At 39.7% G+C, this 15,610-nt stretch overlaps 1 protein-coding gene and 1 long non-coding RNA gene across 4 annotated transcripts in view; one reads left to right on the top strand and one right to left on the bottom strand.

Moving 5' to 3' along the window:
* Window positions 1–8,270, top strand: part of LOC106869286 (dentin sialophosphoprotein) — a 234,144-nt gene extending 225,874 nt beyond the window's left edge. For all 3 annotated transcript variants that reach the window (XM_052974922.1, XM_014914957.2, XM_052974923.1), the window contains one exon: window positions 33–8,270. In XM_052974922.1, coding sequence (XP_052830882.1) covers window positions 602–6,361 — 5,760 coding nt within the window. In that variant the 5' untranslated portion in view covers window positions 33–601 and the 3' untranslated portion in view covers window positions 6,362–8,270. The remainder of the gene's footprint in view (window positions 1–32) is intronic.
* The window catches only part of LOC128250221 (uncharacterized), a 30,061-nt gene that overhangs the window by 4,615 nt on the left and 9,836 nt on the right, over window positions 1–15,610 (bottom strand). The window lies entirely within an intron of this gene.

Genomic DNA, 15,610 nt, shown 5'->3' on the forward strand with positions numbered 1-15,610 from the left:
TTTTTTTTTTTTTTTTTTTTCTTCTTTTGCAGATTTCAAATAGAAAAGATCTGCTGATGTTGGATATCAGTGAAACATCTGCAATTGCTTCTGTCACCATATTCTGGATTATGTTTCCTTCAAGAAGCTCCTTTTCCCATTCAATGGAATCTGGAATTTTACAAATGTTTATGGACTTCTCTGAGCTGTAATCTGAAAAAAAAAAAAGCCTTTCACCATGTAAGTCATTTAGGTGATAGTAGCATCACCAGTGCCGGATTCTGGGTCCTTTCACAATGTTTTGTGGAACACACGACCAGTCACCAAGTTTTTTTATCTGATTATTTTCCATTGTTTAACGAACATTCCCCTCCCCCCCCCACACACACATACATACATGCATGCATGCACACACATGTTCACAATACACTGACCTATTCTCAGATCGAGTTTACAATCCTATAACTACACATATAAATTGTTGTTTGTATCTATGCACACTCTTGAAAACAGAAAAGAATAACACAAGCAAAATCCATACACATCAGTCACAGAATTGTTTTGTTCATTCTGGAAACTACCGTAATATTGGTACGCCGTAGTTATCACCATCAGCTGAACCATGATCAGTTATAACAAAGAAATATTGAAAGAAGAAGCTAAGAAAGCCAGGCAGGCCCAAGTTATGCAGGCGATCCAGTCACGAACCACATCGACTCCTAAATCCAACTCAATGCTGTTCAGCGAGCCTGTACGTGTTTCTTCCAACCCTAAAAACCATTCTGTCATGCACCAGACTATCAACAAAGTCCTTGGAAACTACGACGAGGTCGTCGAAGAAATGTCCAAGCAACCAGGTCACATGATCGGCATTGACAAGCAGACCCGCTCGACAAGAGAAACCAACCACCAAGCCAAAACTTCGAAATTGCGATGTAATGGCTACAAAATGCGTCCGCAGGCTAGTTCCAAGGGGATGATAGGGAAAGATGATACTCCTCGGAGTCAAGATGCATCTAGTCATGGGCGTTGCAGCGGAAGCAATAGTGGCAGCGGTGGCTGCAGTGGTAATAGTTCTGCTTCCTACCTTGGTCATGGCCATGGGCACCAAGATGGTTCTAGACAAGGACTCCTTGAAACACCTCCAGATGGTGCTTATAGTCGTAATTCTCAGAACTCTCATTCAATGTCGAAAGACAGTGGTCACGGACAAAACTCGATAGACAATAACTATCGAAGCCGGACTTCTCAAAATTCTCGATTGTCTACTTCATCAAGAATGTTGTCCGAGAAGCATGGACCTGACAAGGACTTCCATCCTAAAAAACACTCATATTCTTCACAAAATTCTTTCATCAACCCCAATAACAAACTATACACTTCGTCCTCCTCCTCCTCATCATCCACACAACTCAGTAAGCACCCCCCTTATCCAACTACCAACTCTGGCAATGCACACGTGAAACCCAATCGGCCCCTATCTTCTTTAAGTGACAAAAGCTCATCACATGGCAGTAATAGTGAGAAATATTATCGTGACAAGTACCATTCTGGGGGTGAGAAATCTTTGCAAGTGGACAAGTTTCATAGTAGTGCTGACAAGACCCATGCTGACCATAAACAGTATAGTGATAAGACACACAATGAAAGCAAAGAACTTTCTAGTAATGTTGATACCAGTGAGAAAAGCCTCTCCAATAACAGTGGTAGGGAGAAGTCATATTCTGCTGAGAAAGGAATTTCACATCATTTGACCAAAACCAAGTCAAGATCCCCAATGCCCTCTCTAACACCCAGTGTACAGTCTCAACAACAGGGTCCCCCATTATTACAGTCTCAACAACAACAGCCTCACCTTCAACTACAACAGCCATCAAAGGGACCAGCAGCACCACCTTCTGCTATTGCTTCCACACCTCCCCCTCCTTCTCTCAATATGGATGGTTCTCGAGAGAATCATCACACCTCGTTGCCCTCATCATTGTCACCTGCATACATTGCAACGAATACCGTTTCAAGCAAGCCATCCATGCCGACACATCTGAACAAAGGCTTATCAAACTCTCTAAAAGTCAAAATTATTGGCTCAAATCCGGCAAAGCTCTCCAGTGATCTTGATGACAGCGAATCAAATAACCAGCACACACAGATTGAGAAAATTATGAAAGAAATGTGTCAGCCAGAGAAAATAACGGGTATAAAAACACCGAGCGTGAAAGAGAACCTGGATGAAGAGAACAGCTTCCTTTCACCGTTGGGGCAAAGCCATAAACACCTGCTGTCCGAATTAAAACATCAGAAACCTTTAACACCTGTACATCAAACAAAGTTAAAAGCTATTTCACCATCTTTAACTCTCCACCGTTACCAAAAGCAGAATTTAAACACATCACCAGTGCTGTCTGATCTCAAAGAAGAGAAAAATGACCTGGATAAAATTTTAGCCGAGATGACCTGTCCCGAGTCTCCAGTTACAGCCATTTCTACACCGGAGAAAATGTCAGAAAATCCATTTGCTCGGTCTTTCAAGAATTCCCATTCACCTTCCCAAAAGACTTTTGGACTCTCTGACAGTGACAGTGATTCCTTTGATAATGAAGAGGATGCAACACAACCCCCTAATGATAAACCAGTCCACAGTTGTTCATCTGATGAGAACACCAATAACCAAGCAGATGCCAGCATCCTCAAAGAATCTAAAAACATGACCCTGGCTGCTGCAGAAATTAAGAACCATCAAAACACAGATTCTGTAGGCGAGAACCAACCATTAAAGACAAGTCCACTTGAATCAACTTCTCCAACAGCTATGCCTGTCTTCCCCTTAAATGCTGTGAAACGTTCCTTACAGAGTCAAGAAGATCTTTCCCAAGACCTTCAGATGAGTGATTCAGACAGCGAAGCACTCGAGTCTACCAAAGAATTCCCCCCCGTGTTTACTCTCTCAAAGTCATCACCGTCCAGTCCTATCTCACGCCTACATCATTCCATGGATATCGGTGCAGTGGAAACCAGAAAGGAGTCAGTAGGCTTTGATATTTTCAGTGAACATCCAACAAGTGAAAGTGATTCTGAGAGTGATGATGTTGTAGGTAAAACAAAGTCCAGTACGTTGACTGTCAACAACTCAGCTGTTGCAGAATCTAATACTGTCTGTAATAATACGCCATTAGTTTACTCAACACCAGCTAGGAAAGGATCGGGCCAGTTTGCTAAGAAAAATGATAATGATGCTGATGATGAAGAGGAGGAGGATGGAGATGACGATGAAGATGATGATCAAAGTGATGTCGAAGAAAGCAATGAGCTGGATAGAATAGGCCCAGCGGTCAAGCATCAGAAACCAGATGTGGTCTCTTCAAGTTCAACTAGCGACTCAGAAACTGATGATGATGAGTCGAACGTCTCAGAAAAAGCATCTAGTGCATCAGATGACGACGATGATAACGACGAAGAGGAAGAAGACGAAGATAAAGACGATCATTCAAAGCAGCTCAACTCAGTGGACGGGGTCAATGATGCGGAACAGTGCGATTCTGCAAGTGTTCAAAAGACACCACGCTGGTGTCTGCGAGCATTCTTTTCTTTGCCAAACAGTGGCAACAAAGCAAATCAGGTCCCCAAAGAAGCCGAGGAAATTGTATCCGTCTCTAGCCATACTGGAAGCAACGTCAGTGCAAGCCAAAGAAGCAGAAACAACAGCAGCAGCAGCAGTAGTAGTAATAGTGGTAGTAGTAGTAGTAGCAGTAGCGGTAGCAGCAGCTGCAATGAGAACAGCAGTCCAATCACTGAAGCGAACAGTCATTGCGAATCTGATGATGACAGCAACAGTGAAAAGTCATCTGCAGAGGAGAAAATCTCAATAATACCAAGTGATAATGAAGACCCAGCTAGCAGCTGCCATAAACAAGATGTTACCAGTGCCCCACCATTTACTGAGGACATCTCATCAAAGGAAAACAGTTTGCTGGCCAATACTAAATCTGTGACAAATCTCTTGACGTGGCCACCTGGCAAAGACATCCAAGAGTTTCCATCTCCTGTATCTTCCCCGATGTCTGCATCACCTACATTAGTTCATAGAAAACTGAAACGTAAAATTTCACTTCCCATTTGTATTAATACCAATTTGCTGTCCTCCATTCCAAATGTTAAACGCCGCAAACTCTCAAATGAACCGTCCCAGCCCGCCGAGCACCTGGATACCATCAAATCTGAAACAGTCCTGAACACTTGGTCAAATCAAATGCAATCCCAAGAGTCTGTTGAGAAACAGTCTGAAAACAAGCAACCCTGGATAAAGCGAGACAAAAGTCCAAGACGAACACCAAATAATACTGAATCTAATTGTTGCCAAAAACGCTCTTTGACCATCAAAATCAATACAGATCTTCTGCATTTCATCCCTGCAAAATGCTTAAAAGACATGCCATTATTACAAGATGTTAAAACAGAAAACTGTATCGAGGAAGCTGTGGTCAAGCCTGAAATGCAGAATGGTAATATTTCTCCTTCGGTTAAAGTAAGTGAACCCAATGCAAACACCGAAAGTTTTGTCATGACACAGACTACAACGACACCTGTGCTGACGGAGAGTACACCTTGCAAAGTAGAAAAATCTGATTTTAAATTCCGGATCCCAAAGAGAAACCTCGACTCTGAGAGCTATGACATCAGTCGACCCAGTCCAAAAATGATCAAAACCGAGGGACAAATTTCAAAGAATGAAGATAACCAGTTGCCAAATATTTCCAAGAGTGAATCTGTGAAAAGTTTGTCTTTGGTCAACAGTGACAATAACCACAGTTCTCCTTCAACTGAGTCTTCAACTGCTACCAGCAAAACCAGAATTTCTGATAAAGATAAACAGATTTCTTCCATAGATGATACCAAACAACCATGCCATGACAAAGAGAAGGACAATGCTGTGCTACCTGCATCTCCATCTGAATGTAATAGCAGTGGTTGTAGTACAAGTAGTAGCAGTAGTAATAGCAATAACAACAACAACAACAATGGTGATGATGACATCGACGACGATGGTGATGACAGCAACAGTGATAGTGAGCATGATGACAGTGATCACAATGACCATGTTGATAATGAAAATGTTAAGAAGCATAACAACAGCAATGGTAATAATCAAAGTGTCAATGCTTTAACTAACTCGTCCAGCAATAAAAAGCTTAAAACAGCAACCCAGGCAAACTTGACATCAAAAAGCTCATCGGATAATTCCAAAGACACCGGGAAACCGGTTGCAACACCGTCTCCATCAAGGCAGTCTAACTCTTCTTCTGCCTTGTTGTCACCGAAGGGGTCGACGTCAAGCAATGCAGCTGACCACCACCACCACCATCAGCAGCAGCCCTCGACGTCTGCTATTAGTATGATCCCAGTCACCCCCAGCTACAGCAACAGTTCAAATAGCCTACGTAACAGGCCATTATACAAGAGTAGTAGTTCTAACCACCACAGCAGCAGTGATGGTGGCTGCAGCCATAAGGGTAAAGAAAAGGCTGCTGACCACTTTTTCCAAGAAGCCAAACGTATGAAACACGAAGGAAACAAATTAACCGACATCTTTGAGAAATCTTTCTTGTATATGAATGCTGTGGTGTCCTATGTACAGTGCGGTATAGCATTAGAAAAAGATCAGGAACAGCGATGTTTTCGCATGTTTGGTGAGATTTTTGACTTTCTCAATCAAATCGGACACTACCACCAGTACCCTCACGAACCGCAAATCTCACTGTTGCGTTTGCTGTTGATGTCTCGTGTTTGCAAAAAGCTCTACGACATGAAGAAAAAGGTTGCCGACAACCTCAAGCTGGCCATTGATGAATACAACAAGCAGTCTAGTAGCACTTCCTTGCCATCTCACACCCCATCCCCGCATCGGCCTAACTGGAACACTTCCACGCCTTCATCACGATCAACCCCTTCACCATCAGGCAGCATTGACTCAATACGTTCACAAGGAAGTAATGCTTCAGATGCAAGACTAACGCCTTCAGCTTCATCGTCAAATGCTGTTTCAGCAACATCACACTCCTCCTCCCATATCTCTAACAACTCTACTTCATCCTCTTCTTCCTCCAACCCAAACTCTTCGAGCCTTACGGGTTCGTCTTTGCCCTCCTCGTCACAGACTGTTACTATTCCTAAAAGAATTCATTCCATCACACAGAACTACATAGAAATATTAGATTATATTGTGAAGACTCACAATTACTGGGAACAGGCTGAAAATCAGAAAGAAAGTTGCAAAGACTTTATTGATCTCCTGCACACTAGATGTAATTACATCTCATTGCAAAGCAGTATTTTTCAATATGTGGAATACGTAAGAGTTGGTCTCCAAATTCTCCGAGAATCATGACCTGACCTTCTGAACAATTACAAAGAGAAAATTTAAAATAAAAGAAAAAAAAAATAAACAAAGAAACAAAACTATTGCTATTTATAATAAAGGAAAAAAAATAATGTTTACTTTTCCTTCCCTTCCCCCATTTGGATTTTTTTTTTTGATTTTTTTTTTTCCTCCTCCTCCTTGATGCTTGATCTTCAAAGGAAGCCATTTGCCAAAATAGAAAGTGTCTGAGATCCAGGTAGCTCCCTCAAGAGCCAACCTGTCTATAAGTATTGATGAAAAGACGACGAGAAGAAAAGAGAGGGATGGAAGGTGAGAAGAAGAGCGAGAAAGACTTTATATGTGCAAGAATGAGAGAGAAACACTGTGTGTGTGTGTGAAAGAGATGGTTTGTGCAGAAAGTATATACTTAAAGTCAGTCCTTTGTAAGATAATGAAGATGAAGTGATGGCATTAAAAAAAAAAAAAATAAAGTCAAAACATAAAATTGTGTTTGTCTTTTGATCTTCCCTCCCCATTCTACCCAAATATGCCTGCACACACGCTCACACTTACACAAACACATACATGCTCTCACGTGCACACACATTCTTGTTATAAGTTTTTAATTCAAATAATTTTTGAATATAAAAAGTGCTTTGAAAACTTTATTAAACATAGTTTAATTTTTCCATGAATTTTACACGTGGTTTTGTACACACAGCTAGCCGAGTTCATTTGAGTGCAATAAGGTCGACAGGTAAATCATCAGTGGCGGTACACTGAGTCCCTTATAAAAGCACTGAATCCCTTTATGGCTCAGTCTGTCTAGCTGTATCCAAAGTACCATCGGGAGTTGCAGTTCACTGCTCTATGCAGCACGAGCACTCTATATAAAGAATGAGGGTTTCATTCATGCAATACTGAGCTCAAATCCTCCCTTGGGGCCCCACAGAAGGCAACAGAAAAGCAACTACAGTGTTTCCTCTCTTGATTCGCCACATGAGGTTTTTCAAGTGGTGACCCAATGAGTTTTGAAATATTTACTTGTACTTTACATATGTGTGAAGACAAGATGTCGTTTCTGTATGTCTGTGATTTTGTACATGCACACATAAATAAATACACAAGTCTAGCTAAATTTCGTGTGTGGAAGAACATATTTGTGAAAATCAATCGTATTAAGCTTTGTAATGTGAGCCAATACATTGTTCCTACCATTATCACCTTTCCAGTTCTGTCAACACACACACACACACACATACACTGCTTTCTCCTCCCTCCAGTTTTGTACTGTAGGTGAGACTTGCAGAGCGAAACCAACCTGAGGCCTGGTTCCATCATTGTGTCTTGTGTCTGTCGCTGTTTTAGGTTGTGAAGACTTCCTTGTTTGAAATCAGGACTGATTGATTCTTTTGGTTCTTTTTTTTTTTTTTCCTAAACACCCAAGGGACAGCATTTGATAGCCTAAGTTCTTTTACTGGAGAAGAGATCGAAAGAGCAAAGGGAGAGAAGGCAATATATAAACTAGGTGTGATGTACCGTTACTTTTAATGACTGTGAGATGGATGGCTGGGTCTAGTAGAGATAGACAGACAGAAGCAAAAAAACAATCACATTTGCTTCTTTTATTCGGATTATATTCTTACAAAACAAAAGACAATTTTTAATTGCTACATTAAATCACATATTTATAACTTGTAGCTATATATATATATATGTGTGTGTGTGTGTGTATATATATATATATATATGTATATATATCTATATAAAGAGCCTGTTTGTCATCTTCGTATTTTGGGAAGGAATTATGGCTATGCATAAACAATATAACATAGTAAATGTGTGCACACGTATGTGTTTGTACATTTCTGTAAAAGGTGTTTATTTTATTTTTGTGAGTATGGGGGGAGGGGTTAGGGAGGTGGATGATGAGAAAGAGGAAGATGAAGGGGGGGAAAAAAAGCTGTAAAGTTTTAAAAAATACAAACAAACAAAAAACAAAAATGACTATTTGTGTAAAGAATATAGACAGATACTATTTACTTTTGTCTTTTAAGAATCTCTTGTCTGAAGAAACCAAACCAAAATGATTTTAAGAAAAAAATAATAAAAATATTAATTATAATGAAATCAAGAAATATGACAAGAATTTTATTCTTGAAAATATAAAGACAAAGAAATTTTAAAAAAACTACTGTTGTTGTTTTTATTTGTATATGTATGTATTTTTTTCTTGTGTCAGTCAGACTGCGGCCATGCTGGGGCACTGCCTTGAAGAAAATTTAGATGAATGAATTGACCTCAGAACATTTTTTTTTTTCAGCCTGATACTTATTCTATTGGTCTTTTTTGTTGAACCACTAAGTTACAGAGATATCAACATACCAATATCGGTTGCCAAGCAGTGTTGCAGGACAAAGACACACACATATATACATACACACACAATGAGCTTGCTTCAGTTTGCATCTACCATATCCACTCACAAGGTTTGGTCAGCCCAAGGCTATAATAGAAGACACTTACCTAGGGTGCCACACTGGGACTGAACCTGGAACCATGTGGTTGGGAAGCAAACTTTTAACCACTCAGCTACACCAGCACCCATATGTATGTTTTTGCATTTTGTAACGGGAACCGTATCAAGTCCTGCCATTTCAATCAAAAAGCACAATCAGAACATGCCCAGCTAAAGAAATTTCCCTGTCATTCATTCTAACTCCATGCGCCATACCTATCTCTGTGTGGTCGTACATTAGCAAGATCTAAAGAACCAATAGCTGCATGATAAACAACATTTTTTTTGTCATCCCATTCAGGGGTCAGTATAATTTGTTTTTTTTGCTGTCTAATCTCTTTCTGTTGATTGTTTTCAACCATCACTATCCCCAGTACCACCACCACAACTGCCATACATACACCATTCAGACCTCTGACGCCACCACCATCAATACTTTTGAGTTTGCTGCCTTCCCCTCCATCACCATTGTCTTTCACATCGCTGTCATCCCTGACTGCCTCAGCTACCACCATCATCACTGTCAACTCCACCTCGATTACTATCACAACCGTCAATCTACTACCACCCTTACCATCTATATGCTTACTATTACTCTCACCCCATCATGAGGAATAGTGGAAGTGTCATTGAATAGTGAGAGAGGGTCAAAATGTGGCATGCTGACACAGAAATTCACTTTGGCATTTATTATTATAGAGGTGTGTGTATGTATACATGACAAGCTTATTTCAGTTTCCATTTACCAAATCCACTCACAAGGCTTTGGTTGGCCCAAGGCTATAATAGAAGACACTTCCCCAAGGTACCATGTGGTTGGGAAGCAGACTTCTTACCACACCTGCACCTACATATATATATATATAAAAGAAAGAAAGACATTTTATTTGAACAGATGTGCTATTCTCTGTAGCTAATAATATTGTCATAATTTTTCGATGATATAAGTACACTAGTAAAATAGATATTAAATATTGACACGAGGCCATACGTTGATGTGAAAGAAGACAAAAATAAAAGGCAATTTATGTGACAGTTATGCTTTTGCATAAGAGCAACATCTGAGCTGAAACAGTTATGAGGAAACTTCGTCTCATTACTTTTCTATTAAGCAATGGTTTATAAACTTGTTTGATTTCAACACCAAGGTTCAAGTCTGACAACAGAATGGTGTCATTGAAATAATTTTTATAGCAAATGGCTTTGAGATTATTTTCCAGTTTCTCTAACGCAGAGCAGGTTTTACAGCCACATCATCCAAACCAACCGGGTGAAACCGGGCTTAGCTGCTAGTATACATATATATATATGTATGTATGTATGTATTTTTATATATATATATATATATAATATATGTATGTGTGTGTGTGTGTATATATATATATATGTATATATTTCTTTATTGCCCACAGCGGGGGGGGGGGCTAAATATAGAGTGGACAGACAAGGGGATTAAGTCGATTACATCGACCCCAGTGATTAACTGGTACTTATTTAATCAACCCCGAAAGGATGAAAGGCAAAGTTGACCTCAGTGGAATTTGAACTCAGAACATAACGGTAGATGAAATACCGCTTAGCATTTCGCCCAGTGTGCTAAAACGAATAATAAGGAACAAGGAACCTCAACTGTGTTTATTCTACTGTCAAAACAAGGCAGTGATTCCATGCTTTTAATCCATATAAATGTTAAGACACAGCTTCAAAATACATAATAAAGACATAGCAGTTATGGCAAAAAAATAAAAAGGATTAATGAAAAAGGAAGCCTCTACTGGTTTTCCATTTATTCTACAGGATGATATTCAAACATCATTTAAAGCTTATAGTAGCTACATAGAATACGTCCATCTGTTTTACCGACCTGATAAAATGAAATGTAGATATCTATAAAACATGTGGAAACCTTCTGAATCAATACTTGTAATGTGCCAGATATCAATAGTAATAATAATAATAATAGAATGGGATGGGAGTCCAGCAGTTACACAAACAATAGCTATTCGCTGCCACCCCCAACCTTATATTTCTCATCTCGTCAGCTGTAATATGCTACGCCTATGAACTCCCAACATTAGATGGTGAACATATCGGCATTATTTTGTATCATTGCAGATGTTGCCTAGGTTCTATAAAAGACTTCAAGAGTAATTCACAAAAGCATCGCACAAAATGTATATCAGTTTTATTAACTAAAATCCAGAATATAGATGTGTTTACATGGATAAATTTAATAGTCCACACACTGCACATAATGTTTTCTAGAATTAACCTTTAATTAGTACAGGTGAGTGTGGTGGTGGTGGTGGCTGTTAGAATTATTGGTTCTTCTTTGAGTGCCATGCAGCAGGTTTGGCCCCAGGTGCACATGGTTGGGAAGCAAGCTTCTTAACCACACAGCCATTCTGTGTTAGTGTGTGTGAGAGAGAGGGGGGGAGAGTGAGTGCATGCACTTTTGTGCTTGTGTCGCTACTTGACAACTGGTGTCGATTTATAAACGCACCCATCACCTAGCAGTTCAGCAAAAGGTGATTGACATAACAAGGACCTGACTTAAAAATAAGTACAATGAATAAAACAAGTAAAAGAATAAAAATAAGAAAAAAAATACAGATTTGAAATAATGTCTAAGTAGATATTATTCTGTGTTTATGCAGCGTAGACAAAAATTATTGGCTGTGATAGTATTTGTATAAATCGACATGCACCAAGTGCCTTAGATGCATCTGTATTGATAAAAAAAAAAAATACAACTGATAACATTTGTATTTTTTCATATACATGTATGTGCATGAAAAAGTAATTGAGTAATTAGGGCCATGACTGTGATTTTCAGCCGAGTGATATCGTAGCCATGGCCGATGCCAGTGTCATGTACTGGCACCTATATTAATGGCACGTAATAAGCACCCTTTGAACTCCGGGCCTCACGGAGGCAGTGACAGGTGACTGAGATTTTTGGCAATATACCATGCTCAAAGGCGGTGAGCTGGCAGAAACGTTAGCATGCTGGGTGAAACGCTTAGCGGTATTTCGTCTGCCGTTACGTTCTGAGTTCAAGTTCCGCCGAGGTCGACTTTGCCTTTCATCCTTTTGGGGTCGATAAATTAAATACCAGTTATGCACAGGGGTCGATGTAATTGACTTAATTCCTTTGTCTGTCCTTGTTTGTCCCCTCTATGTTTAGCCCCTTGTGGGCAATAAAGAAATAAGAAATGTTAGCAGTATTACATCTGTCTTTATGTTCTGAGTTCAAATTCCACTGAGGTCAACTTTGCCTTTCATCCTTTTGGGGTCGATAAATTAAATACCAGTTGCATAATCGACTGGCTCCTTCCCCCAAAATTTCAGGCCCTGTGAATCAGACTCCTGGTCATTGCCAGGACCATGTTTATGACACCCACGAATCGTTGTCATGGTCATTGCTGTTACCATGTAAATGGTACCCGTGAATCATAGTTGTGGTCATTGCCAGTGCTATGTAAATGGGACCCATGCTAGTGATACATAAAAGCACCTGTTACACTGTTGGAGTTTTTGGCATTAGGAAGGGCATCCAGCCATAGAAACCATGCCAACTCAGACTGGAGCCCTCCAGATTACCAGTTTCAGTCAAACCGTCTAACCCATGGCAACATGGAAAACAAGCGTTTGATGATGATGATGTAGTGTAAATATTCAAACATCATCACTATCTTTACAAAATCCTGCTGCATTTTTACATGAAATTCTAGGTCCTCCAAAATTGACCCACCATTTTTGGCTGTAAATATTATCTGAAAAATTCAACTCACATACCAAAAATGCAGTACATTAGCAGAAATAGCAGATATTAGCTCCTTTATCTTAAGGCCAGTGTTGGATGGTATGTTTTTGTGGGATTTTTTCTTTAAATAGAGGTATTTCTTTGTACCATTCCTACATCCAGTGTTAACTGTAGTGCCTTTTCTTTATTCTTGTTCCCTTGTTCAATATGTGTTACCTCTTTCCAAACACATCAGATCAGAGCTAATGTCTATCTGCCATGATAAGCAGAAATCATTATTGATAAAATCACCACTACCATCACCAAATCTTGTAAAGTCACTTGACAGATAACAAGCATTCTTGTGACATCACACATCACATGACTAGTGATTTATTTCATCATTCCTGTATCGAATGGTGTTTCACATTCATTAACATTTCCTAGTATCAACACTGATACATACATGAAATCATGGAATGGGTTTTATCACATAATTAAATACATACATATAACTGACTCTACATTATTTTACCATGAAAGCAAATTCCGCCAAGATCAATCTTGCCTTTCATCCTTTCGGGGTCAATTTGTCCCCCAAGGCCACACTGTTAATCATGAATTCTACTGCGATATTTTGAAACATTTGAGGGTGGACATTTAGCGAAAGTGACTGGATTTGTAGAGTGCGACGAAGTGGATTCTTTACTAAGCTATCCTCGCTCATAAGTTTCTTGCCAAAAAAACAACATGGTATCACTTCTTCACCCACCATATTCACTAGATTTAACACCTGCAGACCTCCATCTCTTCCCCCCCCCCCCCCGAGATGAAAATGCAGCTCAAAGGTCGCTGCTTTAACGCCATTGCTGAGATCCAGAGTGAATCACAGAAGGTCCTTGACCCACTTACGGAAAACGACTTCCAGGCCAGATTCCAAAAGTGGCAGGAACACCGGGACTGGTGTATTGTTGCACAACTCGACTATTTTGAAGGAGATGATGTTAAAACGTTGGTGAATAAGCTATTTTTTATTAAATAAACTAGTTCAGGAATTTTTTGATACTACCTTGTATCCTTGTATATGCCACAGATTTCCAGGAAACTGGCCTTATTATGAGCCTATGGCTCAGGAAGAGCCCCCTTTTTTTTTTTTTTTTGGTATCCCCTTACATCTCTTCTAGTCTATTTAATATGACCATCCATCATCTACTCTTACCATTACCCACCTCTTTATTTCTGTCCATCACTCTCTCACTCCCACTAACCCTAACCCCAACCCATCCCAATTCACTCTGCTTCAACTACCATTCTTTCATTCCCCTCTCTCCCAGCCATCCTGGTGCTTCTGTTGTCTTATATGTATTTGTGAGGGTTTGACATGCATTTTCGACTAGCTAGTGTTGCTACTTCAGGCTGATGATGAGCAATGACTCAGAAACATGTCCCTGAATGCACACTGAGCTGGGTGGGGGTGCTTGTCTCCCCCTCGCAAATAGAAGGACACAGGAAATGTGCCAAGGCCGACAAGAAGCGGTCCAGCTTCCTAGGGCTAAATAGCAGCGGTATGATTCCCGTATTGAGACTGTCACATTGAGTTGACAGTATACAACTGCTTTATATATATATATATATATATATATATATATATATATACACACACACACATATATATATATATATATATATATATATATATATATATATATACACACACACACATATATATATATATATATGTATATATATATATATATATATATATATATATAGCATACAAATGAGATAGTGTACAAGTGAGGGCAGCTCCAAATAAGATCTGACTCAACCATCTTGATGACAACGTTGTTGTTGTTGTTATATGATAGCTGTAAGTGAGTTTCACAGTTGTACAAGCTACATCATTCATTTCCAGTCTTCAGTGAAAATGTCTGACGAAGAGGAAATATTACGTTATTAAAAAAAAAAGGGGGGGGTTAGCAATAGAAAGGGTACCTGGCCATACAAAATCTGCCTCAATGAATTCTCTGTGATCCATGCAAAAGCATGGTCAAGTGGACATTGAAATGACAGCAACGACGATGATGATGATGATTTCTATATTTTTCTGCATTCTCATATATATCATCATCATCATCATTTTTATGGCCACTTGTCATTGCTTGGATGGGTTGGACAGCTCGTTTCCAACACAGCATTTCACCATTTATTGCAATCTTTTGCATGAATTTCAATATTTTAAGACCAGCTTTTGCCACTACTACCCATACATTCCTTGGTCTTCCTCTTCAGCAGTTTCCTTCCACTCAAAAGTCCTGGCTCTTCTTTAACCATCTGTTGTTATCCTCCATATACACCAAAAGTCTGCACCAACATAATCTTCATTCTTGCACACTGCAAATGATTCTTCTTACACCTAGTCTATCTCCCAGCTCATCTGTACCACATGGTTCATGCAGGCTAACATATTACATGTCCTGTGAAGCATGCTGACTTCATTTCTCTCTAACCTTTGCACATCCTTTGCATTCAGTGCCTGCATCTCACTACCATGCAACATTGCACTTCATACACATGCAACAAAAATATAACCTCACATGGAGGGAGAACCCCGTTGTTACCAACAGAGATTATAAGCTCTCTGAACATTTTCCCCCCTGTCCTTATCAGAGCTGCCATACTTTCTGAGCGCCTTCCTCTGCTGCTGATAAGGTCACCCAGGTAACAGAATCTATCAACTACTTCTACAGAGTGTTTCAAGCATTGGAAAGTTATTTTAGCAGCAATCTGACTGCTAACTATATCTACTCTTTTACTTGTTTCAGTCATTTGACAGTGGCCATGCTGGAGCACCGCCTTTAGTCGAGCAGATCGGCCCCAGGACTTATTCTTTAGAAGCCTAGTACTTATTCTATCGGTCTCTTTTGCCAAACTGCTAAGTTACGGGGACGTTAACACACCAGCATCGGTTGTCAAGCGATGTTGGACACACACACACACACACACACACACA

This window comes from Octopus bimaculoides, chromosome 20 (assembly GCF_001194135.2).
Source record: "Octopus bimaculoides isolate UCB-OBI-ISO-001 chromosome 20, ASM119413v2, whole genome shotgun sequence".
Taxonomy (NCBI): domain Eukaryota; kingdom Metazoa; phylum Mollusca; class Cephalopoda; order Octopoda; family Octopodidae; genus Octopus; species Octopus bimaculoides.